Source organism: Jaculus jaculus, chromosome 3, assembly GCF_020740685.1.
Source record: "Jaculus jaculus isolate mJacJac1 chromosome 3, mJacJac1.mat.Y.cur, whole genome shotgun sequence".
NCBI lineage: Eukaryota > Metazoa > Chordata > Mammalia > Rodentia > Dipodidae > Jaculus > Jaculus jaculus.
Window position 1 is genome coordinate 143,122,929 of NC_059104.1, and position 20,439 is coordinate 143,143,367.

At 44.9% G+C, this 20,439-nt stretch overlaps 1 protein-coding gene across 2 annotated transcripts in view; it reads right to left on the reverse strand.

Moving 5' to 3' along the window:
• The window catches only part of Slco3a1 (solute carrier organic anion transporter family member 3A1), a 306,863-nt gene that overhangs the window by 32,016 nt on the left and 254,408 nt on the right, over positions 1-20,439 (reverse strand). For both annotated transcript variants that reach the window (XM_004658168.2, XM_004658166.3), the window contains exons 5-7: positions 19,605-19,769; positions 14,232-14,430; positions 12,171-12,309 (exon numbers count right to left, since the gene is read on the reverse strand). In XM_004658168.2, the coding sequence (XP_004658225.1) occupies positions 12,171-12,309; positions 14,232-14,430; positions 19,605-19,769 (503 nt within the window). The remainder of the gene's footprint in view (positions 1-12,170; positions 12,310-14,231; positions 14,431-19,604; positions 19,770-20,439) is intronic.

Sequence of the window (20,439 nt, forward strand, 5' to 3'; positions counted from 1 at the left end):
ATCCTGGGAGATACACATTTCCCAGCCCCACATTTTTTCACTTCACCATTTCCTGCCTCAGTAATGGCTCCCTGTTGACTCCTTAGAAACCAGGAGGTAATTCTGACACCTCCCACCTTTACATCAAATGGCTTTTCCTCCTGACTTGAAGGCTAATGAGGACAGAGACCACTGTGGTTTTGTTACCTACTTTATCCTCATCTGTGACCTTGGGATGACTCAGAAGGCACCATGGTGTTGAGAAGAGGTGACAGAGGAGTGCTCAGCACGGAAATATCTCTATCACACCTTCCAAGGCTTGGGGTCCATTGCAGAAAAAGGTGGCAGAAAGGAAGGGCAGGACTCCTTATAGCATGCTCCTCCAGACACAGAATGGCCTGGATATCCATGACCTCACAGTGCCTGACACTACCTCCACAACCATCATAATAGGAGGAAAAGATGATGACATCAAAATAAAAGAGAGACTGATTGGGGGGTGGATATGATGGAGCATGGAGTTTCAAAGGGGAAAGTGGGGGGCAGGAGGGAATTACCATGGGTTATTGTTTACAGTCATGGAAGTTGCCAATAAAAATAAATAAATAAATAAATAAATAAATAAATAAATAAATAAATAAATAAGAGACAAGGTTTGGCTCATGGCAGAGCTTCAAAATATATTCTGAATGCACAAGCAAGTCCTGATACCTTTCACATCCCATAAGTTTCTTAAACCTGCCCTCGTTCCAGCCACTCCCATTCACTTTTCCGAGATTAATGTCGAGCTTTGAAGGGAGAACACTTGAGACTGGGGTTGTTAAAACCATATGGACTCACAGAGCAGTGACATATAAACAGGAAGCGGCCCCCACTGGGCTGTCTGACTAAGTACCTCAGGAACTTAGTGCTCACTCACATGGCCTCTCAGAGATCTAACCTGGGTACTGGAGTTCAGTGAACAGCCCAGAGCCCCATGAGTGAACCACAGAACTGGTGAGATGGTTATTAAGTCATGTGCATTTGGCACCACCATCTGGCTTTACACTTGCCCCACGCCTAGCTATGACTAATTAGATCATGTTTATAAAATAAGAGGAAAATGTTGCTTCAAAAAGTGGGAAAGCCTTTGGAAAATGAGTCTACATTGGGTTTAGTCTGTGATCATATCCCTCAGGTAATGACATGAACGGGACGTGACTACAGCCCTGACTAAATGAGCTAAACGTCCGTGAAGCTGACTGTCTGTGAGCATTGTGAGGCAGCAGTGGATTTAGCTGCTATGGGACTTGACATTAAGACAAAGGGGAGCAGAGACACCACGGGCATCAAACTAGGGAGACGGAATAAACAGATGATGAAGCACAGCACTATAGTCTGAATGTGTGAGTCCCCCCAGCCTAGAAATTCGCATGTCAAAACCTAATCACCAAGGCCTTGGCAGGGGAGGTGATAAGGTCATGGGAGGTCATGAATGGGCTTAGTGTCCTTGTGAGTGAGACCCCTGAGTGCTATTACTGCCCTTCCCTTACACGAGGATGCAGGCCGAACATGCCATCTATGAAATGGAAGCAGCTCTTGCCAGATCAGAAATTGATGCAATGTCTTGATCTTGAACTTCCCAGCTTTCAGAACCCTGAGATTAATTCCTGTTGTTTATGACTCACCCAGCTTATAGCATTTTACTGCAGCACCCTGAATAGAAAACAGGCAGGCAGCCCAGGCTGAGTAACACAGATGAGGCATCTCTAAGGTTATCAATGCCAGATGGGAGGCTGGAGCTCAGCCACACAGGTCCAATGAAAATGCCTGCTTGCTGTTGCTGGAGATGCAAAGCTGGAAATGGATGGAGTCTTTTAATCCTTTCAATAGCTCTAGACAAGCCTGCACACATTTGCTTGGGTATAATTCATCTGAAAAGAGCTGGAGAGGAAGTAGGAGAGGAGACAAGCCAGGGTGCTTTTCAACTTGGTACAGAAACAGTTGGGTGGTGTTATGGCATGGGGTAGGCTGAGGCACTCTGGCACAGAATCCAAAAGAGAGTGCTGGGGGTGCTATCAGATGGCAAGGTCCTCTACCTGGGCTTAGGTGTTGGAAGAGGAGGTAAGAGATTCATCTGGATTGTGGATGTGCAAGGCAGAGAGGTTAAGGAGGGAATCTGCCTTCAAGATACTCAAGTGTGACCGAAGAGCTACAGATGACTACCCTGTGGCTTCTTCATTTTTCCCAGGATGGAAGATATGATTTCTACCAATGGGGTTTTATTCTATAATCCTAGAGAGTTTGAAATAGCAAGTTGGGGATCCCTCCAGCTGGTACTACGTAAGCACCTAAGTAGGAGCCTCCAGACTTGCAAAGGTCCAAGCAGTGAGAAGTTTGAAAAGACAGAGATAGGCTGAGTGAAAGAATAACCCATTTTTAGAAAGGAGGCTGGGATCCCCTCCTCACCCCCTGTGGCCAGACCCAACGTAGATGACTCTGCAACCACCTGTGGACTCCCACGGCCTGGATGAAGGGGTGTTCAGGTCCCTGGGTGGTGAAGTACTAAGAAAGTATACCACACTACAGGCTCATTCTTTATTCCTGACCTAGAAAGGGCCAGATATTCTTTTCTTCTTTCATTCTTTCATTCTTTTTTTTTTTTTTGGATAAGATCTCATATAACCTAGGTTGGTCTCAAGCTTGCTATGCAGCAGGATGATCCTGAACTTTTGATCCTTCTGCCTCCCAAATACTGAGATTGCAGGCACACACCTCCATGCCTATTTTCACTGCTATTTCAAGGCAATGTCTTTCCATTATGCCATTCTCTGGGGAGGAACAGTCCCTGCTGTCTCCAAAAGAGCTAAGTTCTCTCTGCTGTCACACAAGGCATCACGATGTAGATTTGCTGTCAATCAATTACACTGTTATCTTTGTATGGGTAATGAGATGGCTACTGTGCTTATAGAAAAAGCCTGAACAAGAGAACAGAGGGGACCTGACTTGCAAATCTCACAGGAATTTATCCAGCAGATAAGCTCGCCCAGGCCCAAAGTGTTAGCTATATGAACTACCCACACTGATTTGCAAGTGCTAAAGTGAGGCACTGATCTGAGTACCTGGTTAAACAGATTCCAGTAGGTCCACACAATGGAAGGCAACATAGCAATGTAAGCGGTAAGAGAGTATGCATTGTGTGTTATATGAAACGAACCCAAACACCAACCATTAATCTAAAGCAAAAGTGTACAGAATGAGACATTATAGGCATAGTTAAAAATACACATGACTATATGAAAATATAAAATCCAATATGCAAAAATCTAAAACTTTTTCTTTGAGCACTGATATAATATCCTGAGTGGAAAAATCCCACACTTGACTTCATGGAAACATCTGCAATCAACACACAGGTGTACAGCACACATAAATTCACATCCCCATGGGAAAAGGACCCCATTCTGCCCCTTTTAGCTGTGGTATATCTTTGTTAATATTTTATTTACTTTATGAAATTCTTATTCAAAATCTGAATAAAATTTAAACCCTAAATTTCAGCAATGAAATTTCAGATAAAGGCACATTCAACCTGTGTAATAAACACATGGTGTTCTTTGTTTGTTTAGCAGAAAAGTAGATAAACAAGGATTAAAGGAGGAAGGCAGAGTTCTTCCTCTTTTCTCACTTTGATTTCTGAAACATAGAAATGTATTATTTATTTAAAAATTAAAATCTGCAGAACATTAAAAAATCAAAAAAGAAATCAATGAAAGAGCAATGGTACATCTTTGAAAGTTGCACTTCGATTCCACATTCCATCCTTAATTTAAACTGAGAAATGTTTCTATGCACACACAATGACAGGAATGAATAATTACAAGGAAGCTGGAGACCATAAACACAGAAAAATTATTCTCTGGAATCTTGGATTTGTTTTTTATCGATGAAGGAAATGGCAAACACACTGTTTTGACAGCTTATATTACAAGAGCAAGATACTTGTCGGCTGTGTTTCAAAATGACTGGCAAATAAAGTTGTTTTTGTTTCATTTACCACCACATTCAATACTGATGGATCAATTCCTGTTAATGGGACAGACAGAATGAACCTCTAGGTTGAAAGAATATTTTTCCAATAGGATAGTATATGAAGGATGATGCTATTCGTATGTAAAACTTAAGGGTCATTGGGCTATTCACATTACTAGGACACTTTCCCTTTCTTGTATGTACCAGAAGAATACCAGGAAGCAATGACAGTCTATTGGATGGCCCCAGTCCTGTGATCCAGGAGGGCTTTTTCTGCAGGAATGCCAGCACAAGCCAGGCTCCATCCCTTTTCTGAGTGGAGATCTCCCTTCTTTTGTACCTGACATCCTAATAATGAGTGGCAAGACTTGATGACACCAGCCCCAATAAACTGGGACATCTCCCTGAGAATGACAGCATACTCCTATGTGTCACCGACAACTATGGATCTTTTCTCGATTCACTGAAGCCCTTCAGATACTCCCTTGCCATTTGTTCTTGTCTTTTTGTAGCATGCACTCTGTCACTTCATTGGCCCAATCCAAGTTGGTATTTCCAGTCAAAGATCTCAGACTAAATTACTAAGAATACTAGTGACATCCCAGCTCCCAGAAGAGGAGCTATTGAAACACTGGAGGAAGAAATGTGACCTCTTCTTGCCTTGTATGGTTACCAGTAGTGAAGGATAATGGCCATGGAGAAAAGTGCTGAGAGGGAAGCAAAAGCTGGGTCTACCTTGTACACTTCACCTGGAGCATAAGAGATGGAGCACATCCCAACAGAGCTTGATAATTTCCTGCCAGATGATAGCCAAGAGGATGCTTTTTGGGGATCAGAAAGGTTCCCTTTGGGTCCACCACTTCCAATGGGAAACAGTGGGCAGGATGGAAAGGGAAAGATGTAGCTTCAGATCAGAGTGAACTCTATGCCTTTTTTGTAATTTTTTTTATGAAAGAGAAAGAGATAATTGGCACATCAGGGCCTCCAGCCACTACAATCAAACTTTAGCCAAGTGTGCCACCTTGTGCACATGAGTGAACTTGCATACTTGCATCACCTTGTGCATCTGCCTTATGTGGGACCTAGAGAGTCAAACATGGGTCTTTGCAGGCAAGTGCCTTAACTGCTAAGCCATCTCTGCAGCCCAACTCCACGCTTTTGTTCTCTTCCTCATGTTCTGTCTCCTGACTTCAAATCCTGTGTACTGTGAAGTTTCACCAGCCTTGAGCATTTATTATTTTTATGCATGTGTAGATGTCTATGTGTCACTGTGTGCAGTTATGTGTGTGTGTGTGTGTGTGTGTGTACAAGTGCATGGGGAGGTCAGAGGACAACCTATGGTATAATTCTTTAGGAACACTGTCCATCTTTTTATGATTATTTTTATAGTTTTTATTTATTTGCAAGCAGAGAAGGAGAGAGAGAGAGAGAGAGAGAGAGAGAGAGAGAGAGAGAGAGAGAGAGAGAGGGAGGGAGAAGATACACACATACAAAAAGAATGGGAATTCCAGGGCCTTCAGCCACTGCCAATTAATGCCAGATGCATATGCCACTTTGTGCATCTGGCTTTACTTGGGTACTGGGGCATTGAATCTGGGTCGTTGGGCTTTGCATGCAAGCACCTTAACCTCTAAGCCATCTCCCCAGACCCTGTTTACATGTTTTTATTTGAGATAGAGTCTCTTTTTGGCCTGGAGTTTTCCAAGTAGGCTAGACTGGATAACCAGTGAGCATCATGGATTTTCCTATCTCTGTCTCCCTAGTGGTAAGAATATAAGCAAGTGCTGCCAGGCCAGGAATTTTTATGTAGGTGCTGGGGATCAAACTCAGGTTCTTATGCTTGCAAGGTAAGGACTTTATTTACTGAGCATCTTCTCAGTCCCCAGCCTTTATTTATTATTATTATTATTATTATTATTATTAGTTATTTTTGGGTACTGAGAATGGAATCCACAGCCAAATGCAAACTAGGCAAGTGCTCTTCCAGTGAGCTACATACTCTGTTCATGTACAGTTACACAGCCACTTGCTTCTATTTAAGTGGAGCCATCTAACACTTAACTTTGAGTTTCCAAGCTAAAGAGATGTATCCTTATTAGAAAAGCAATGCATGAACATTTGACATAATTCCAAAGGTCTGAAAAAAAAGCTGAAGAAATAGACAACAATTAATTCTTATTTCCTAACCACAGGTAATCCAACTATGGCTATAAATAACTCTTTATATATTCTTCTATTTTTTGATGCAAAGATATACATATATGTAGACTCTTTCTCCTACTGAAAGATTTCTCTTCATGGTCTATATATTGCTTCATAATGGGTTCTTTTCGCTTAACCATGCCGTAAGGTCAAGCTGAGCATTGCTTCTCAATGCTCACTTGTACAAGCTTCATGAATGTGCTCCATTGCATCTTATTGTAAACACAAGCTCCCCACCCTATTCACCTCTGCATTTACAATGCCTAGCACAGGGTCAGAGAAGTAGCATGTGTCAGAGGTAGGAGCACCCCAGAAGACTTTATCTGAGTGTTCCCAAGATTCCATTGCCAAGCCATTACTGAGAGGAACACAGACTTTGAAATAAGTTCTGGGCATATAGGAGAGGATTTCACAAACTCAAGCCTGAGCAGCCAGCCTGACAGGAAAATAACTAAAAAAAATAGTTGAGGTGTAAAGGTGGCTGGTGGTGAGGAGTATGGTTATAATAAGCATAATTAAGTCACTTGTCCAAAAGACCAGCTGATTCTCAGTTGCTGATACCTACTGACCTATATGGATGCAGGATCCCCATGGGCTATATTCCGACTTTTTCAGAGAGGCTAAAATTCAGGTGCACATTAAAATACCTCAAAATAAAATGCTCAGTTACATTAGGCCTGGGCCACTGGAAATGCATCTTTAGGGTGCAATGGTTAATGAGAAGCCAATTTGCTGCTTTGGCTGCCACCTGTGGATAGCACCTATGCCAGTATGGCCTGGCGCCCGTCATGCGCAGACACAGTAACGAAAGAAGGAAGGGGAGAGTGAAAGCTGAGTGCTAGTGGCTGCTCACAGGCTGACCCGCTTCTACAGGATCAAAGGTTTAGATGCATCATGTCTTCTTCTCAAGATGTAGCCCTCAGGGACACTTGGCAATGCCTGGGGACATCTGGTAGGTGGAGCTCAGAACAGCCTCACGTAATGAAGGATTGGCATGACGAGCCTAACAACCAGTGCCAGGGCGATGCAATAGACACAGAAATCCAGAACCAGCTAAAATCTCAACATGAAAGTAGACTTAACGCACACCCACCACAGCTCAGGGAATTTTGTGGAAAAGGGGGAAAAGAAAGAGTGTAAGAGCCACAGGGTGGGAGGGAATATCCAGAGGCATCCCCCCCACACACACACAATGACTGACTGTTTTTCTCCAAACTCATAACCCACAACTCCATGCTGAATACCATCAGTCCTACTGAGGTGAGCCCTCAGTAGAGTGGAGACAGAGAGGAAGGAAATGATGGTACCAACATACTGTGTGTCCATACAAGGTTTCTACTTAATAAAATAAATCGATGAATTAATTAAAAATATGTCAGCAGAGCCAAGATTAAGAAGTGCTCTATTACAACAGTAATTTCTGACCTTGGTCACAGATTGAGATGCCTTGTTTGCACTCCAAAACAAGGAACTGAGGATCTCTGAGCAGGCTCACCCCCACCCCATTTAAAAAGCTCCCACAAGGGCTGGAGAGATGGCTTAGCGGTTAAGTGCTTGCCTGTAAAGCCTAAGGACCCTGGTTCGAGGCTCGACTCCCCAAGACCCACGTTAGCCAGATGCACAAGGGGGTGCACGCGTCTGCAGTTTGTTTGCAGTGGCTGGAGGCCCTGGCATGCCCATTCTCTCTCCCTCTCTCTATCTACCTCTTTCTCTGTCTTTCGCTCTCAAATAAATAAATAAAAATATTTTTTAAAAAGTTCCCACAAGTTTCTTAAACACAGCTGGACTGAAACGTACACCATGGAGTCATGAGTTCCTAGCATGTCCCAGGGTGGCATCCTCCTCCTACTTGGCACTTGGCTTAAACAGTGCTTGGTAAATACTTGCTGTCAGGATGGGGGCAGGTCAGCCATCGATCATTAGTACCCTACAAAATGCTTGTATTGACTTTTAGCCTTCTATTGGTGGCTGATAGAAGCTGTTCTGTTTTTTTATTTTTCATATTTTCCTTCAGTCAATTATTCAGTACATCAAAGGATACAGCTTCCAGCAGTCAGCCACCAGCATACTAACATGTGTCTACTGGAATAATTACTTCTGGAAGTGAAACGTACAGAAACAATCTGTGCAATATATTCACACCAAAGGAAATTGATAAAATTTATTCTCAATCTTTTTGTCCTTCCTCCTGGTCACAGACAATGGGAAGCACTAGAAATCGCATAGTAAACACAGTCTTAGACACTTCCATGGCTATCACTTGAGGAGATATGAAGGAAGAAAATTAAATGCAAAATCATCTAACCAAGATGGCAGAGGAAGTCTAACATCAGGAACCACTAATGCTCGCTCAATCTCCACATGATCAGAGCCATCTGACTGGTTGCCTTGTTCACATCTAATCAAGTTAAGAATCACAGGTAGAAATGACAATGTGGTGAGATGTAATGACAAGGTTTAGTTTTGAGGCAGGATCATCCCATCTACCTGCTTGCCAGCCACTGTACAAGACAGTGTTGTTATCAACTGCCACCAGTCTGAGGTTGCATGGAGGCACCAGGGGGCTTTTAGGAAGGCTGGGGCCTTCATCCAGAGTGCCTGGCACTGGGGCTGTAAGAGTATACAACACAAACCCATCTATACAATATGGTAAGGAGAAGAGAGACACCAAAATATATGAGCCATTAGAACAGACAAGGTTTGAGCCTTAGTAGACAAGAGCTGGTGTGACAGGGGCATCAGCAAGAAGGCACCCAACACTGTCTTTCAATAGTGCTCAGATAGGAGAGTGTCCAGGGAAAGTGAAGGAGCGAAAGAGAGGCTGAGCCCCAGCAGACAAGAGGGGACAACAGAAATTCTAGGTATACACTAGAGCATGCACAAATATCTGGGAGCGGTGGAGAGTTTGGGGGCTGGGGAAATGTAGAAAGTATCTCATTAAGAGGTGAGCAGAGAAAGAGGGTAGAGGCTTGAGAGGCAGTCAGGACAGACGACAGGCAGCTGTCTATGGGCAGCAGCCACAGTGAGGTTGTTTCAGGTAGAAAAAAATTTCGAGGAATTCTAAAAGGAGCCCAGAATGTAGTAGAAGACATTGGTTTGAGGGCAAGCAGTCCCGGTGCCCCACCACATTCTACTGTGTGGGCCTCATGAGTGGTTAACCTGCTCTGTAATCAGAGATTGAAAGGAACACAGACTCACAGGTTGTATGGAATTAAACAAAAAGGATTGTGAGCAGAGAGGGGAAGAGCTTGGCTCACAGAGGCACAACCTGTCCCTGGAGGGGACAAGAAAAAATGGGGAAGGGGGAGGAAGACAAAGGGAAGCCTTTCAGTTGGCAAGAGTTCTATTGAGTGCTTCTGGAGGGCAGGAGCAGGGAAAGAGTCCATATGCCAGGAATATAAATAACCCTTGTGTGACATGGTGGATCCTCAGACTACTGCTGCAGAGTTTGAAGACTCAAAATGCCCTTTGTTCATTTTTGGATGTCATTGAGAGCAGCCACCATCCATGACATGCTGAAAGTACCATTAGTGGCCAGCCCAGCTGTTCTCACAAATTCTTCCAGTTCTACAGCCTGCTTTCTGGTTTGTTTTTTTTTTTTTTGCATATGTAGTATGTGTGATGGGTGATATGTGGTACATGCCTCATGCATGCATGCATGTGTGCATTCCCCATGTATATGTGTGTGAAGGCCAGAGGAGAATTTCAGGTGTAATCTTCTGCTCACTTCTACTTCATTTCCTTGAAATGGAATCTCTCACTTAAATCAGAACTGCTGGGGTTTTTTGTTGTTGTTTTTTGTTTGTTTTGTTTTCCTGTCAAATTGGATGACCAGCAAGCCCTAGAAATTCTGCCATTTCTGCCCCTCACGTTCTGACAGGACTAGGGGTGTGGGTATGTGCGATCACGCCCAGCTGGTTACGTGGGGGCTGGCGACGGCTCAAGACCTCATGCTTGTGCAGCAAGTGCTTTTGTGCACTGAGCCGTCTCCCTCGACCCATGCTATTAAGACTCTCCAGGCCCATCCCAGGAGCAGCAGGACTGTGTGTCCAACTCCCTTGTCTACCTATTGGAGGCCAGGGAACCCAAGGGTATGTCTCTAAACGGTACCCCACTTCCACCTAGTAGACAAGTTGAAGCCTCATGTCACGTACTACAACAGGGTGTCTGGGGAATGAGTGGTGTGTCTGGAGGCCAGCAGGAGAGCCTGTGGGCACATAACTGCACCCCCAGATTTGCTGTGTCAGCACCAGGCAGCCCCTGTGGGCCAAGCCAGTCTTTTATTCAATAAACGTCTTGTTCATGCAAGATCAGGCAAGAAACAATTCTTTAGAAGATTTTTTGGCACTCCTCAAACAAAGGCCTGTCTGGTCTCTGAATGCCAAGTGACATGGAGTCACTTTACTCATCTCACAGGACAATAGCCAAGGCTGATTTATAACAGAACTTTTTAGATATTAAAATGTTAATGAAAATGTTGTGATGAAAAATAATAGCTTGTGGTTTTAATTCTCACCATTCTCCAGGTCCCAACCTTGTTTTAAATATTTACTTCCACACAAATAAAGAAATTGCTTTATCATCTAATTTAAAAAATCAGTTCCTCCCATCTACCTTCCCATAGTGATTTATTTTCTCCATAGAAAAGTTTAATAACTGGCCAGGAATCTAAATGTTAAAAGCAAGCAAAAATGAAATCTTTGAAAATGAAAATAAATGATTCATTGTTTTTCTTTCTTTCATGGAATTGATGCTCTCATATGGTGCAGGGCGTGGGATGGGGAGGAAATGAGCGATTTGGACTCTGAGTTCCTTGAAAGCAGTCCGTTAGCCGCCTTATTTTCCTTCCCATATGTGGATTGTATGATTTATGAAGTGCTTCTGGGTGACTGTAGCCTTTGGTCAAGAAGCCCAAAGACCAGAGCAGATGACAGGCACTTCTAACAGATCACTGACGCAAAATGAGATGAGGAATCCAGGAAAGAATGGATGCCAAGACGTTAGGGGCAGTAACTCCAAAGGTAAGTGAGAGGAGGGATCATTTCAGGGTATTTGAGGAGGGTATGGAGAGGTGAGCAGCTGTCCAACTAAAGAAAGAAAACAGGTTGGGTGGAGAAGGCTGGATAGCATGAACTGAAAGGAGACAGCTGGTGATGCATGATGAGGACGGACATGAACCAGGTTCAAGGCAGCATCGTATCTCCCAGTGAACAGGACAGCAGTGAAAGGGTCATTTGCAGTGGTCAAGAGCCCCTTCTTCTGTAGCGTAGAAGACAGAACAGAAGGGGACAGCCTGGGGGGCGGGGAGGTAGGTGACTACTGCACTGACCCAGGCCCAGCCTGTTTTGGGGCAATGGTGGAGGTGAAGAGTAGGTGGGAGCAGTGTGGCTACACAGTCAGTCACTTAGCATCAAGCTTTCACACAGAGAGCATGCAAAATGGGAGGCTGGCAGCCAGCTGAAACATTCACCTCGAGAGGGAAAATTGGTGGGAAGAGAGACAGGGTGGGAGGCATCTAATTGGGATGAGAAAAGCAAACGGAGCTGGACAGAGAAGAATCACAAACCCTCGGCTCTAGAAGAGGCTTTCCCTGGCAAATCCTGTCCTGGTCTTTCTTACGTGCCTCTCTTGGTGGAGAGCACACTCCTTCTGCAGCCAGCCTGCTCCACGGGCGGCCTATGTGAGTAGCTGGAGCCACAGCCACTTTCTCTGGTTCCACATTTCTTCTTTCCCTTGAATTTTGACACTCACTTGCTCCATGAGATGCCCTGGAAACCTAGGTGACCTAGAGAGAAAGCCTCTCTCCCTTCTTATTAGAGCAGCCAGAGGCTGACAAACAGTCACAACAAACAGTCACAATAACCCACAGGTGACGTGGGCCATCAGTGGCAGCCCTCCGCCGCCCTTGATTGTGGGCTGAGAGCTGCTGTGGCTGCCTGGATCCCACCCCCTCCCCACTGTGCACAGGTCTTCATTACCGTGCTGTTGCAGCCAGCAAAGCAGGCTGACAGGTAGGTGATGCCATCGGCTCCGCAGACTGGCGTGAAGGAATCCGTCTGGCATTCACAGTTGTTGTTACATGGTGAGTAGGGATCCAGGGCTGAGCCACGTACTGAGCTGAAAAGGAAGCATAAAGGGGATGTATTAGGAGCAAATCCATTGGTGTCACTGAGGACAGCACTCTGCTGTGACGAGTCTCTGTGATGAGTCCCTTGCGCCCTTGCTCATGGAGTGCTTACTGGGCCCTCCTTCCTTCCCTCTTTCCCTCACTGGCCTGCAAGGCCAGCACTGACAGCGGCACAGGTTGTGACCTGTAAAATGGTGCCAGTTTGGGCAACTGGTTGTGTGGCCCCAGGATCCTCCTCCAGCATTTTTCCCACCATGAAGAGAAGAAGAGCTTTGAATCATTTGCACCAATGTGGCTGTGGGCTGACGGCAGCTTGGAGCTAAGCTCAGGGACTCCTCCATGACACCTCTGGGAAGCTACAACCTCCCCTCCTAGCCACACCCACACACGCGGATGGTTATTGTCTTCCCTCTCTCCCTCCCCAGGACACAGGAACCTCCTAGGGCTGACAACTGTACTGTATTGCCTAGCTGCAATGACTATCCTCTGATTGGTTCAGTATCCTGAGAAAAATAATGCAAGGGTGTTTTAACTTCCCTCTGCATCATTAAAGGTGCAGCTACCCAGAGCAAACCAGCTGTGAAGACAGAAAAAGATGGGAGTCTTTCAGCCATGGAAGAGAGGATGCCTCGCCTCTACAGCCCCAGTCTCCTCAGCTTCCCACACTCAGTGTCCTTCATTACAGGCCATGAGGGTGACACCTGGCCATTTCTGTGTCATGCCCTATTGAAGGTGTTCTACATATCACATCACTTGTCATCAATATAACCTCACAGGCTTTACTGAGAGGGAAACCAAGGCATGGCTAGATGAAGTCATTTCTCCAAATGTACATAGTTCAGATGTGGACAGGAGAGGATACAGTTGCGAGTTTCACAACAGGATTTGCACTGGTTTTTTTTTTTGTTTGTTTGTTTGTTCTTTCTTTTTTCTGCAGAAGAATAATATTATAGTAGAGCCCTGTGCTTGGGATCACCACAGTTTACTACTTGCCATCTGAGTAGTCCTCTCTAAGGGATGCTGTTCAGAGCAAATGCAAACCAGAACACATCATGCTTATGAAAGAGAACCAGGGGCTGGAGGGGAATTGGAGGAGGTCACAGAGATAAAGAGGAGGAGGGGGCCATGGAACATGGATTGGGCAGGAGTCTATAGACATCTGCTCTTCTCTGTCCTCCCATTCTCCTGGCTCACCCTCAGGAATGATCACTTAACTCCAGCTCTATTGCTTCTCCTGGTCTCTCTGTGGGCAGGCACAATCTGGTGCCCTGCCTGGAGGAAGGGTCTGGTGTTATAGTCTGAAGACTGGCCTGGTTCACAGGGGATGGAGAAAAGGGAATCAACTGCTGATGTAAAGAACTCATCATTCCTTCAATGGTAAATACTGTGGAAATCTGGTCCACAGTCTTGGGAGAATAACTAGAAAATAAGGAAACCAGCTAACTTCCTATTCCCCTACCTCCCTCTTTCTTTGTGTTTCTGTCCCTCTGTTTCTCTAATGTTTGAACATACTTACCATGGCCAGACCCTGCAAGGACACTGCGAAATGGATGATAGCCTGTGACACTTGAAGGAATTACTGAAATTGATTCTGCCTTTTATTTTAAGCTGTTTTCTTTGTAAAAAAAAATAGGTTTATTTATTTACTTTTTTATCTAGTCCAATGTCAGAAAGAGCAAGACAGGTACTCTAGGAAGTGAGTGAGCACTGATGCTTCTTGGGGCTCCCCTGCAATTGCAGTGAAGAGCTATCTGAGGGCTTACTGACTCTTCCACTCAGGGAGGAAGCACGTGTGTCCTAAGCTCTTCCACTCATGGTCACTAGGGATAAAACTGACTCTGTTAACTGGCAGTGGGGAGGTTCTTGGTGACCCTGGGCAGGCATCAGCCAAGCCAACAGTTTTGGTACTCACTTGTTCCCATAACGAACTGTCACCCCAGCCACAGGGCCCGTGTCACAGCCCAGGAAGAGGAAGGACACATAGCAGGCGGTGGACACAAGGTTGACGAGCATGGCCATCCGGATGGCACCCAGGGCAGACAGACTCAGCTTCTTCACCAGGAGGCCACCCAGAAAGATGCCAAGGCAGGCGCATGGGATCGCTGTCATCCCTGAGGAAGCAAATGACGTTGTGAACAGAGGAGAAAGGGCGTGTGGATGCTCTGGGATTCTGTGACCCCACTCTCTTGTCACAGCCTCAAAGCCTTCACAAAAGGCCTGGTGTCTTTCCTTGGAGAGATTTCCCCACTCACAGGAAGACAAACATGGCAAAGCTTAAGTCACTATGAGTCTGTGAGTTGAAGCGTGTGCACCTGGCATGTCACATGATGGACACATACATGTTGATGTGAGTCCAGCTGAGGGTCAAAATCAGAAAGCCAACAGCAGGCACAGTCATGCTTTTGAGGAGCAGCGATATATTCTCCACATTGTTTTTCCTGGTGATATGACACAGAGTCTATTCTGTCATTGAGACTGGACTTTATCTCTTGGCAATCCTCCTGCCTCAGCCTCTCAAGTACTAGGGTTACAGGTGTGTGCCGCCACACCCCGCTTCTCTGTGCACTTCTGCAGTAACATGGGAGGGGGCATGAGAAAATGGTGGGATTTTCTCTTTCTCTTCTAAAGAGGAAAGGAGGAGTCATGGAGGGCTTCAGAGCTGCTGAACCCAAAGATCACAGTGCTTACCAGTGTGCCAAGAGTGTCATTTAACCAGCTCTGCCACTCCTCTGAAAGCGGCATCAATCAATTCACTATGTTCTGCAGCTGTTGGTGAATAATTGCCCTGGATATATATTCTGTCTCTCTCTTGCACACAAAGCTATGTGCAAGGCAGCAGTCCCAAAGCCAGTTCCTCGGGCTTCCCAGAGACCCATGGCATTTTGGGAGGACCAAAGGATCGTAGGGTTCCAATCTCATATTTGCTTTGGCTCTGTTCGGATTCATTTCATCTACAACTCAGCTTTAAATTACTGTGTGTCATTTATCTACCGTGTAGATTGTGCATGGCCAATTTTCCAGTCTAGGCGGCCTCCTCCCTGCCAATCAACAGACCTCTAGGTCAATCGACTACATCAACCAGCTGGTATGTGCTGAGGGAATGAAAATTAATTTTCATATTTGGGTAAGAAAATGTAATTGGGAAGACTTAGCTCCACAAGACAATGGCCCTCGGTACATTTTAAAACACAGATCTGTGTATCACCTGCTGCTTTGTGATGTGTCTAGGCTTGGTTTCTGGTCCTTGGCACCGACATGAAACTCATGGGCTGGCTCGCTCTGTGCTCCTCCATCTCCATCCCATGGCACTGCCCACCCCACTGATGCTCACTTTCCCTGGAAAAGGCCAGGTGGCTCTGGTCTCTGCAGGCTCTATATGTTCTGGCTCTGCTCCTGGGACACTCTTGCCTATATCTTTACTTGGCTGGTCCTACCTTCTTCTGAGAGGCAAAAATCAGATCTGATTCTCTAGAAGAGACTTGCGCCGGACGCTTGGGCACCCTGTTGTTCTCACCTAGAGTCACGGTTTCCATGGTTCTCCTTCCTTCCCAAAGCTGCCTCCTTTATGCTCATATGTCCTATTTCTTGTTCTCTTGACCTATTAGCCTGTGGCTTCCTGGAGGACCAAAGCCTATGGATCCTGCTCAGTCCAGCTGAATTCCAGTTCACTGCCTAACATAGCACCTTGCATGGGACGGCATTCATCTCATCTCAAGAATGAAATGAATCGGCGAACAGATTGGATCTGTGTGAATGAGCTTCAGCGATATGCCTACGCCCAGAGGGCAGCCTGTGCTTTGTCTCATTTTCTAGCTGAGACAGCGGGGGTGTCACCTGGCGATGATGGTAACCATGGCAATCACAGGCGTTCATCACTTTTTCTCCAAACCATGGCAGCATCCCCTCTCTCTTCCTCCCTGATGTGTGCACATATCCTCAGCTCTCTGGGAGACCATCAGAACTTCCCTGGACCAGAACTTCATTCTCACTACATTAACTTATGCAGATTGAGCCCTTTGTATTTGATCTCATGAATCAACGCCATCAACCCTTCAACTGTGGGCATTGCTCTTCTCTGATCTCTGCCCCATTTGCTGATGACACTGTGGGTGGCTCAGCCATCTGCACTGATTGCTTAGGATAAATACATGCACCCCATCTCCCAGGTTTGGGGGAGCTTCTCTTAGCATATCTCCATAATAAGTACTCCAAACTGTACCCTTTCAGGTCTTCTGAGTTGTGTCATAGACTGGACAGGGGAACAGAGCATGCCCGCTGCCAGCCTAGCCACAGAATGTGGAGGAAGGCCCACTTTCCTTTCCACCCATTAAGCACTTTAACGGCCAGAAATTGCTGAGAAATAAACAGGTGTGAGATGGTGAAATTGTTTTTCTGACCTTCTGCCCCAAAGACTATTGATTTGTCTGTCGATAGAGAACTTAGGCATCTGTTCTAAAATAGAACATGGCCCTGAAGTTGTAGCAACTGGGCAAGCATAATCAAAATGTTGTGTACTGCAACAAAGATACCAGGAGGTGGGAAATACACCCTTGGGTGCTGGAGAGCCAAACCTGAGATTCTAGATACCCGAGAAGCTATAGCAGTAAATATGAAGAGGCATCCTTTCCTATCATGCAAGTAGTAAAGAGATGACTATATTTTGCAAAATGGACAAAGGAGTAGGTGGGAAAGAATTACTAGAGAAAAAGATTAAAACAAGCTTTCATCCTCTCTACTCTGAGCAGTACCCAGGGAGAACAAATGACTATGTGGCTGTACGGTGATCAGGGTTTAATTTTTTTTTTTCTTTAATTGAGTTGTGCTATGTCCTGTGAAGGGTCCAAAGTACAAGGGACTAGTCTGATGAACCTTCTCATGGCAGACACCCTGAAAGCAGCCCACAGGTCAAGCTTACAACAGTTCCAACTGCCCCGGAGGCTCCAGAGTACCCCTGTCTAATTAGTGTCCCTCAAGAGCAACCATGCAGCAGGGGTCCTTCACCTTAACTATTCATCTTTTTAAATCCTATAAAAACATTCTTTTTCATGTCTGACATCTTTTAGCTCAGATTTATCTACCTGGAAGCTTGTATCAAAGTTTGTTCTTTCTGATCTTGTGTAATACTTCAGTGAATGAACAGTCTATATTTTATTTACCCATTCCATCACAGACAGACATTTGGGCTTATTCCAGCTTGGGATAATTATACATAAAGCTGCTTTGAACACTGCTGTATATGCATATGTAAATGAGTGGACCTAAACCAGCCTTTCTGTTGGATAGATCCCAAGAATGGAACTGGCAGATCACAGTGCAGACACACTGAGCAGTGCTGGGTGTTGCTAAAGCACTGTCTAAAGTGGCTGCACCACCATTATTTCCTACCCCCAGCCTGCATTCCGGCTGCTCCATGCCCTCCTCACCACTTGGTGCTGTCTGGTGGGGTGTCATAGCACCCCCTTGTGGTTTCAAGGTGCATTTCCGTGATCACTCATAACGGTCAGCACTTTTTCCACTTGTTTATTGGCAATTTTGTGAAGTAACAGAAGGTTTGAAAGGAGGAAATAAGAAAAAACCTCAGCCTCCTATTATTCATAACAGATTATATTTTTTTCTTCTTAACAAAGTGGATGAAGCATGAGGGGCTGGAATCCCCTCTACCACCTGGCCATTTTGTTACACTCTTAGCCCCCTTAATCACAAGCACTTCCTCTGCTCTTTCATGGGAACACACGAGCTCTCTGTCCAAAACTGTGTACTCATATTCCCTCTCTCTTTAGTAAATCATCTTCTGTTGGCACCTCTCTCTCTCTCTTTGCTCAGAAACCTACTGAAGTCTTAAATGTTATAATATTCTATGCCACTAACCCAAATGCCTTCTTGAAGCCACAAATGAATACAGGAGATCATTCATACACACCAGTCATCTCACACCCAGTTAAAGTCTGAACTCATGTCATGGTGAATTCTATTCTCACCCTCGACTGCTATGTCATTGTTGTCTTCACTACTAGTCAACATCTGAGCTGATCAACTCAACCAATAGGATTTCTGATCATCATAAGCAAGGAAGAAGAAATCCTTACAAAATGAAAAGCAAACTAAGACATGCTCTCAGGCTGCATTTCTGACCCTGCCTGAACCACTATGCTTTTTACAAGGACCTTTTTTTTTTTTTTTTTTTAAGTCACTAACCTAAATTTGAATGACTGGGAGTAGGTAGGTGCCTCAGGCCTATTATTGAAAAGCCATTTCTGATCTTGGGATAGAGTTCCAGGAAACATTAGTTAGGTGTGTGGGCACCTTCTAAGCTCTGGATTTGTGAACTGTGGCCTTCATGCTGCTATGAGTATTTTTGCTATCTTATGTGTCCAAAAAAAAAAAAAAAAAAAGCACTGGCTAATCTTTCATGATTCACCTTGACTTAAATTTTCTTGTTGATACCAATCTAGTAATTTCCTGCCCTTTAACAATACTGCCTACATAAATTTATATTTTTGTTTATTATTATCATATGCTTTTTAGGAAAGAAACTTATTTATTCATTTTTTTGTTATTTTGTGCACACACTTGTATATATGAGTTTGTGTTTAAGTACACATGTGCCACAGCCCACGTGTAGATGTCACAGGACAACTTTTGGCCCAACTCATTTGAGACAGGGTTTCTCTTGATCCTGATCTTCTGTTATTACTCTTTTTTCTGAGCTTGAGAGCTTCTAGAATCCTCTTGTCTCCACCTCCCACCTCGCTGTCAGAATGCTGAGATTAAATAAAAACAGGGCTGGAGGGAGGGCTTAGCAGTTAAGATGTTTGCCTGCAAAGCCAAAGGACCCAGGTTTGATACCCCAGGACTCATGTTAGCCAGATGCACAAGGGGGTTCATGTGTCTGGAGTTCGTTTGCAGTGGCTAGAGGCCCTAGCGTGCCCATTCTCTCTCTCTTTCTCTTTCTCTCTCTCCTTCTTTCTCTATCAAATAAATAAATAATTTTTTAAATATTTTTTTAAAAAACATCCACCACAGCTTCTGAGTTTTTATGTGAAGACTGATAATCAAACTCAGATACTCAAGCCTAAGTAGTCAGTGCTTTAACCACTGACCAACCTTGTCAGACCCTTATATGCTTTTAAAACTGCCTCATGTGTGCAAATCTCACCTTGAGAATCCCCTTTGATATTTCCTGTGCACACAGACCACTTGTATACCACTGCTATGGGTCAAGCATGCCCCTTGGCTCTATGGGGGAGATCTCAGACAGGACTGGAGTGGAAAAGGACACACTTACCAAGCAGCTGGTTGGCAGAGGAGGTGGTGAGGTTAAATTGCTGCTCCAGGTACTTGCCCAGGAAGGCAGCAAAGCCAGCCACAACAGCGATCTCCATACAGGCAGCCAGGACGATACAGGTGAACACAGGGTTTGAGAGCAGGTGCTTGGTGACTTTGGGGATCACTGTGGAATGGGAAAAAAAGAAGGTTCAAGGCCTATCATAGATGTTGAACACCTAAACTAGGGCCTCTGTTCATCTGAAACCCCTTTTTGACTCACTTTTGCCCATTTCTTTGTGTGTTTGCTGTGTGTGCGTGTGTGGTGTGTGGGTATGTGTGTGAGAGACAAAGGAAGAGAGAGAGAGGTGTGTATTCATGCTTGAGGGGGGTTGCATATGTGTGTGCACATGCTAATGTTTATGGGTGCATATGGAGGCCAGAGGACAACCTCAGATACTATCCTCAAAAATTTGGTCCACCTCTCTTGAGACAGGGTCTTTCGTTGGTGTGGGGCTCACCACTTAAGCTGGATTAGCTAGCCAGAACATCCAGGGATCTTCCAGTCACCATCTCCCCAGAGGGCCTCTAGGCATGTACATGTACGTGCCTAACATTTACATGAGTAACTAGGGATCAAATTCAGATCCTCATACTTGAGACAAAAGGACTTGACTGAACCATTTTCCCAGGCCCACTTGTCTTCCCCCATGGGTAACATGGAAAAGCTCCTGTTATCTCAGGTCAGAACCTATTTTCTTTGGCCATTTACAACTGTGAAAACTTTTGCTTCAAGTCATATCTTGACATTTTTCAAATTAAACTGTCTTATAAGAAAACAGGATCCTTTACCATGT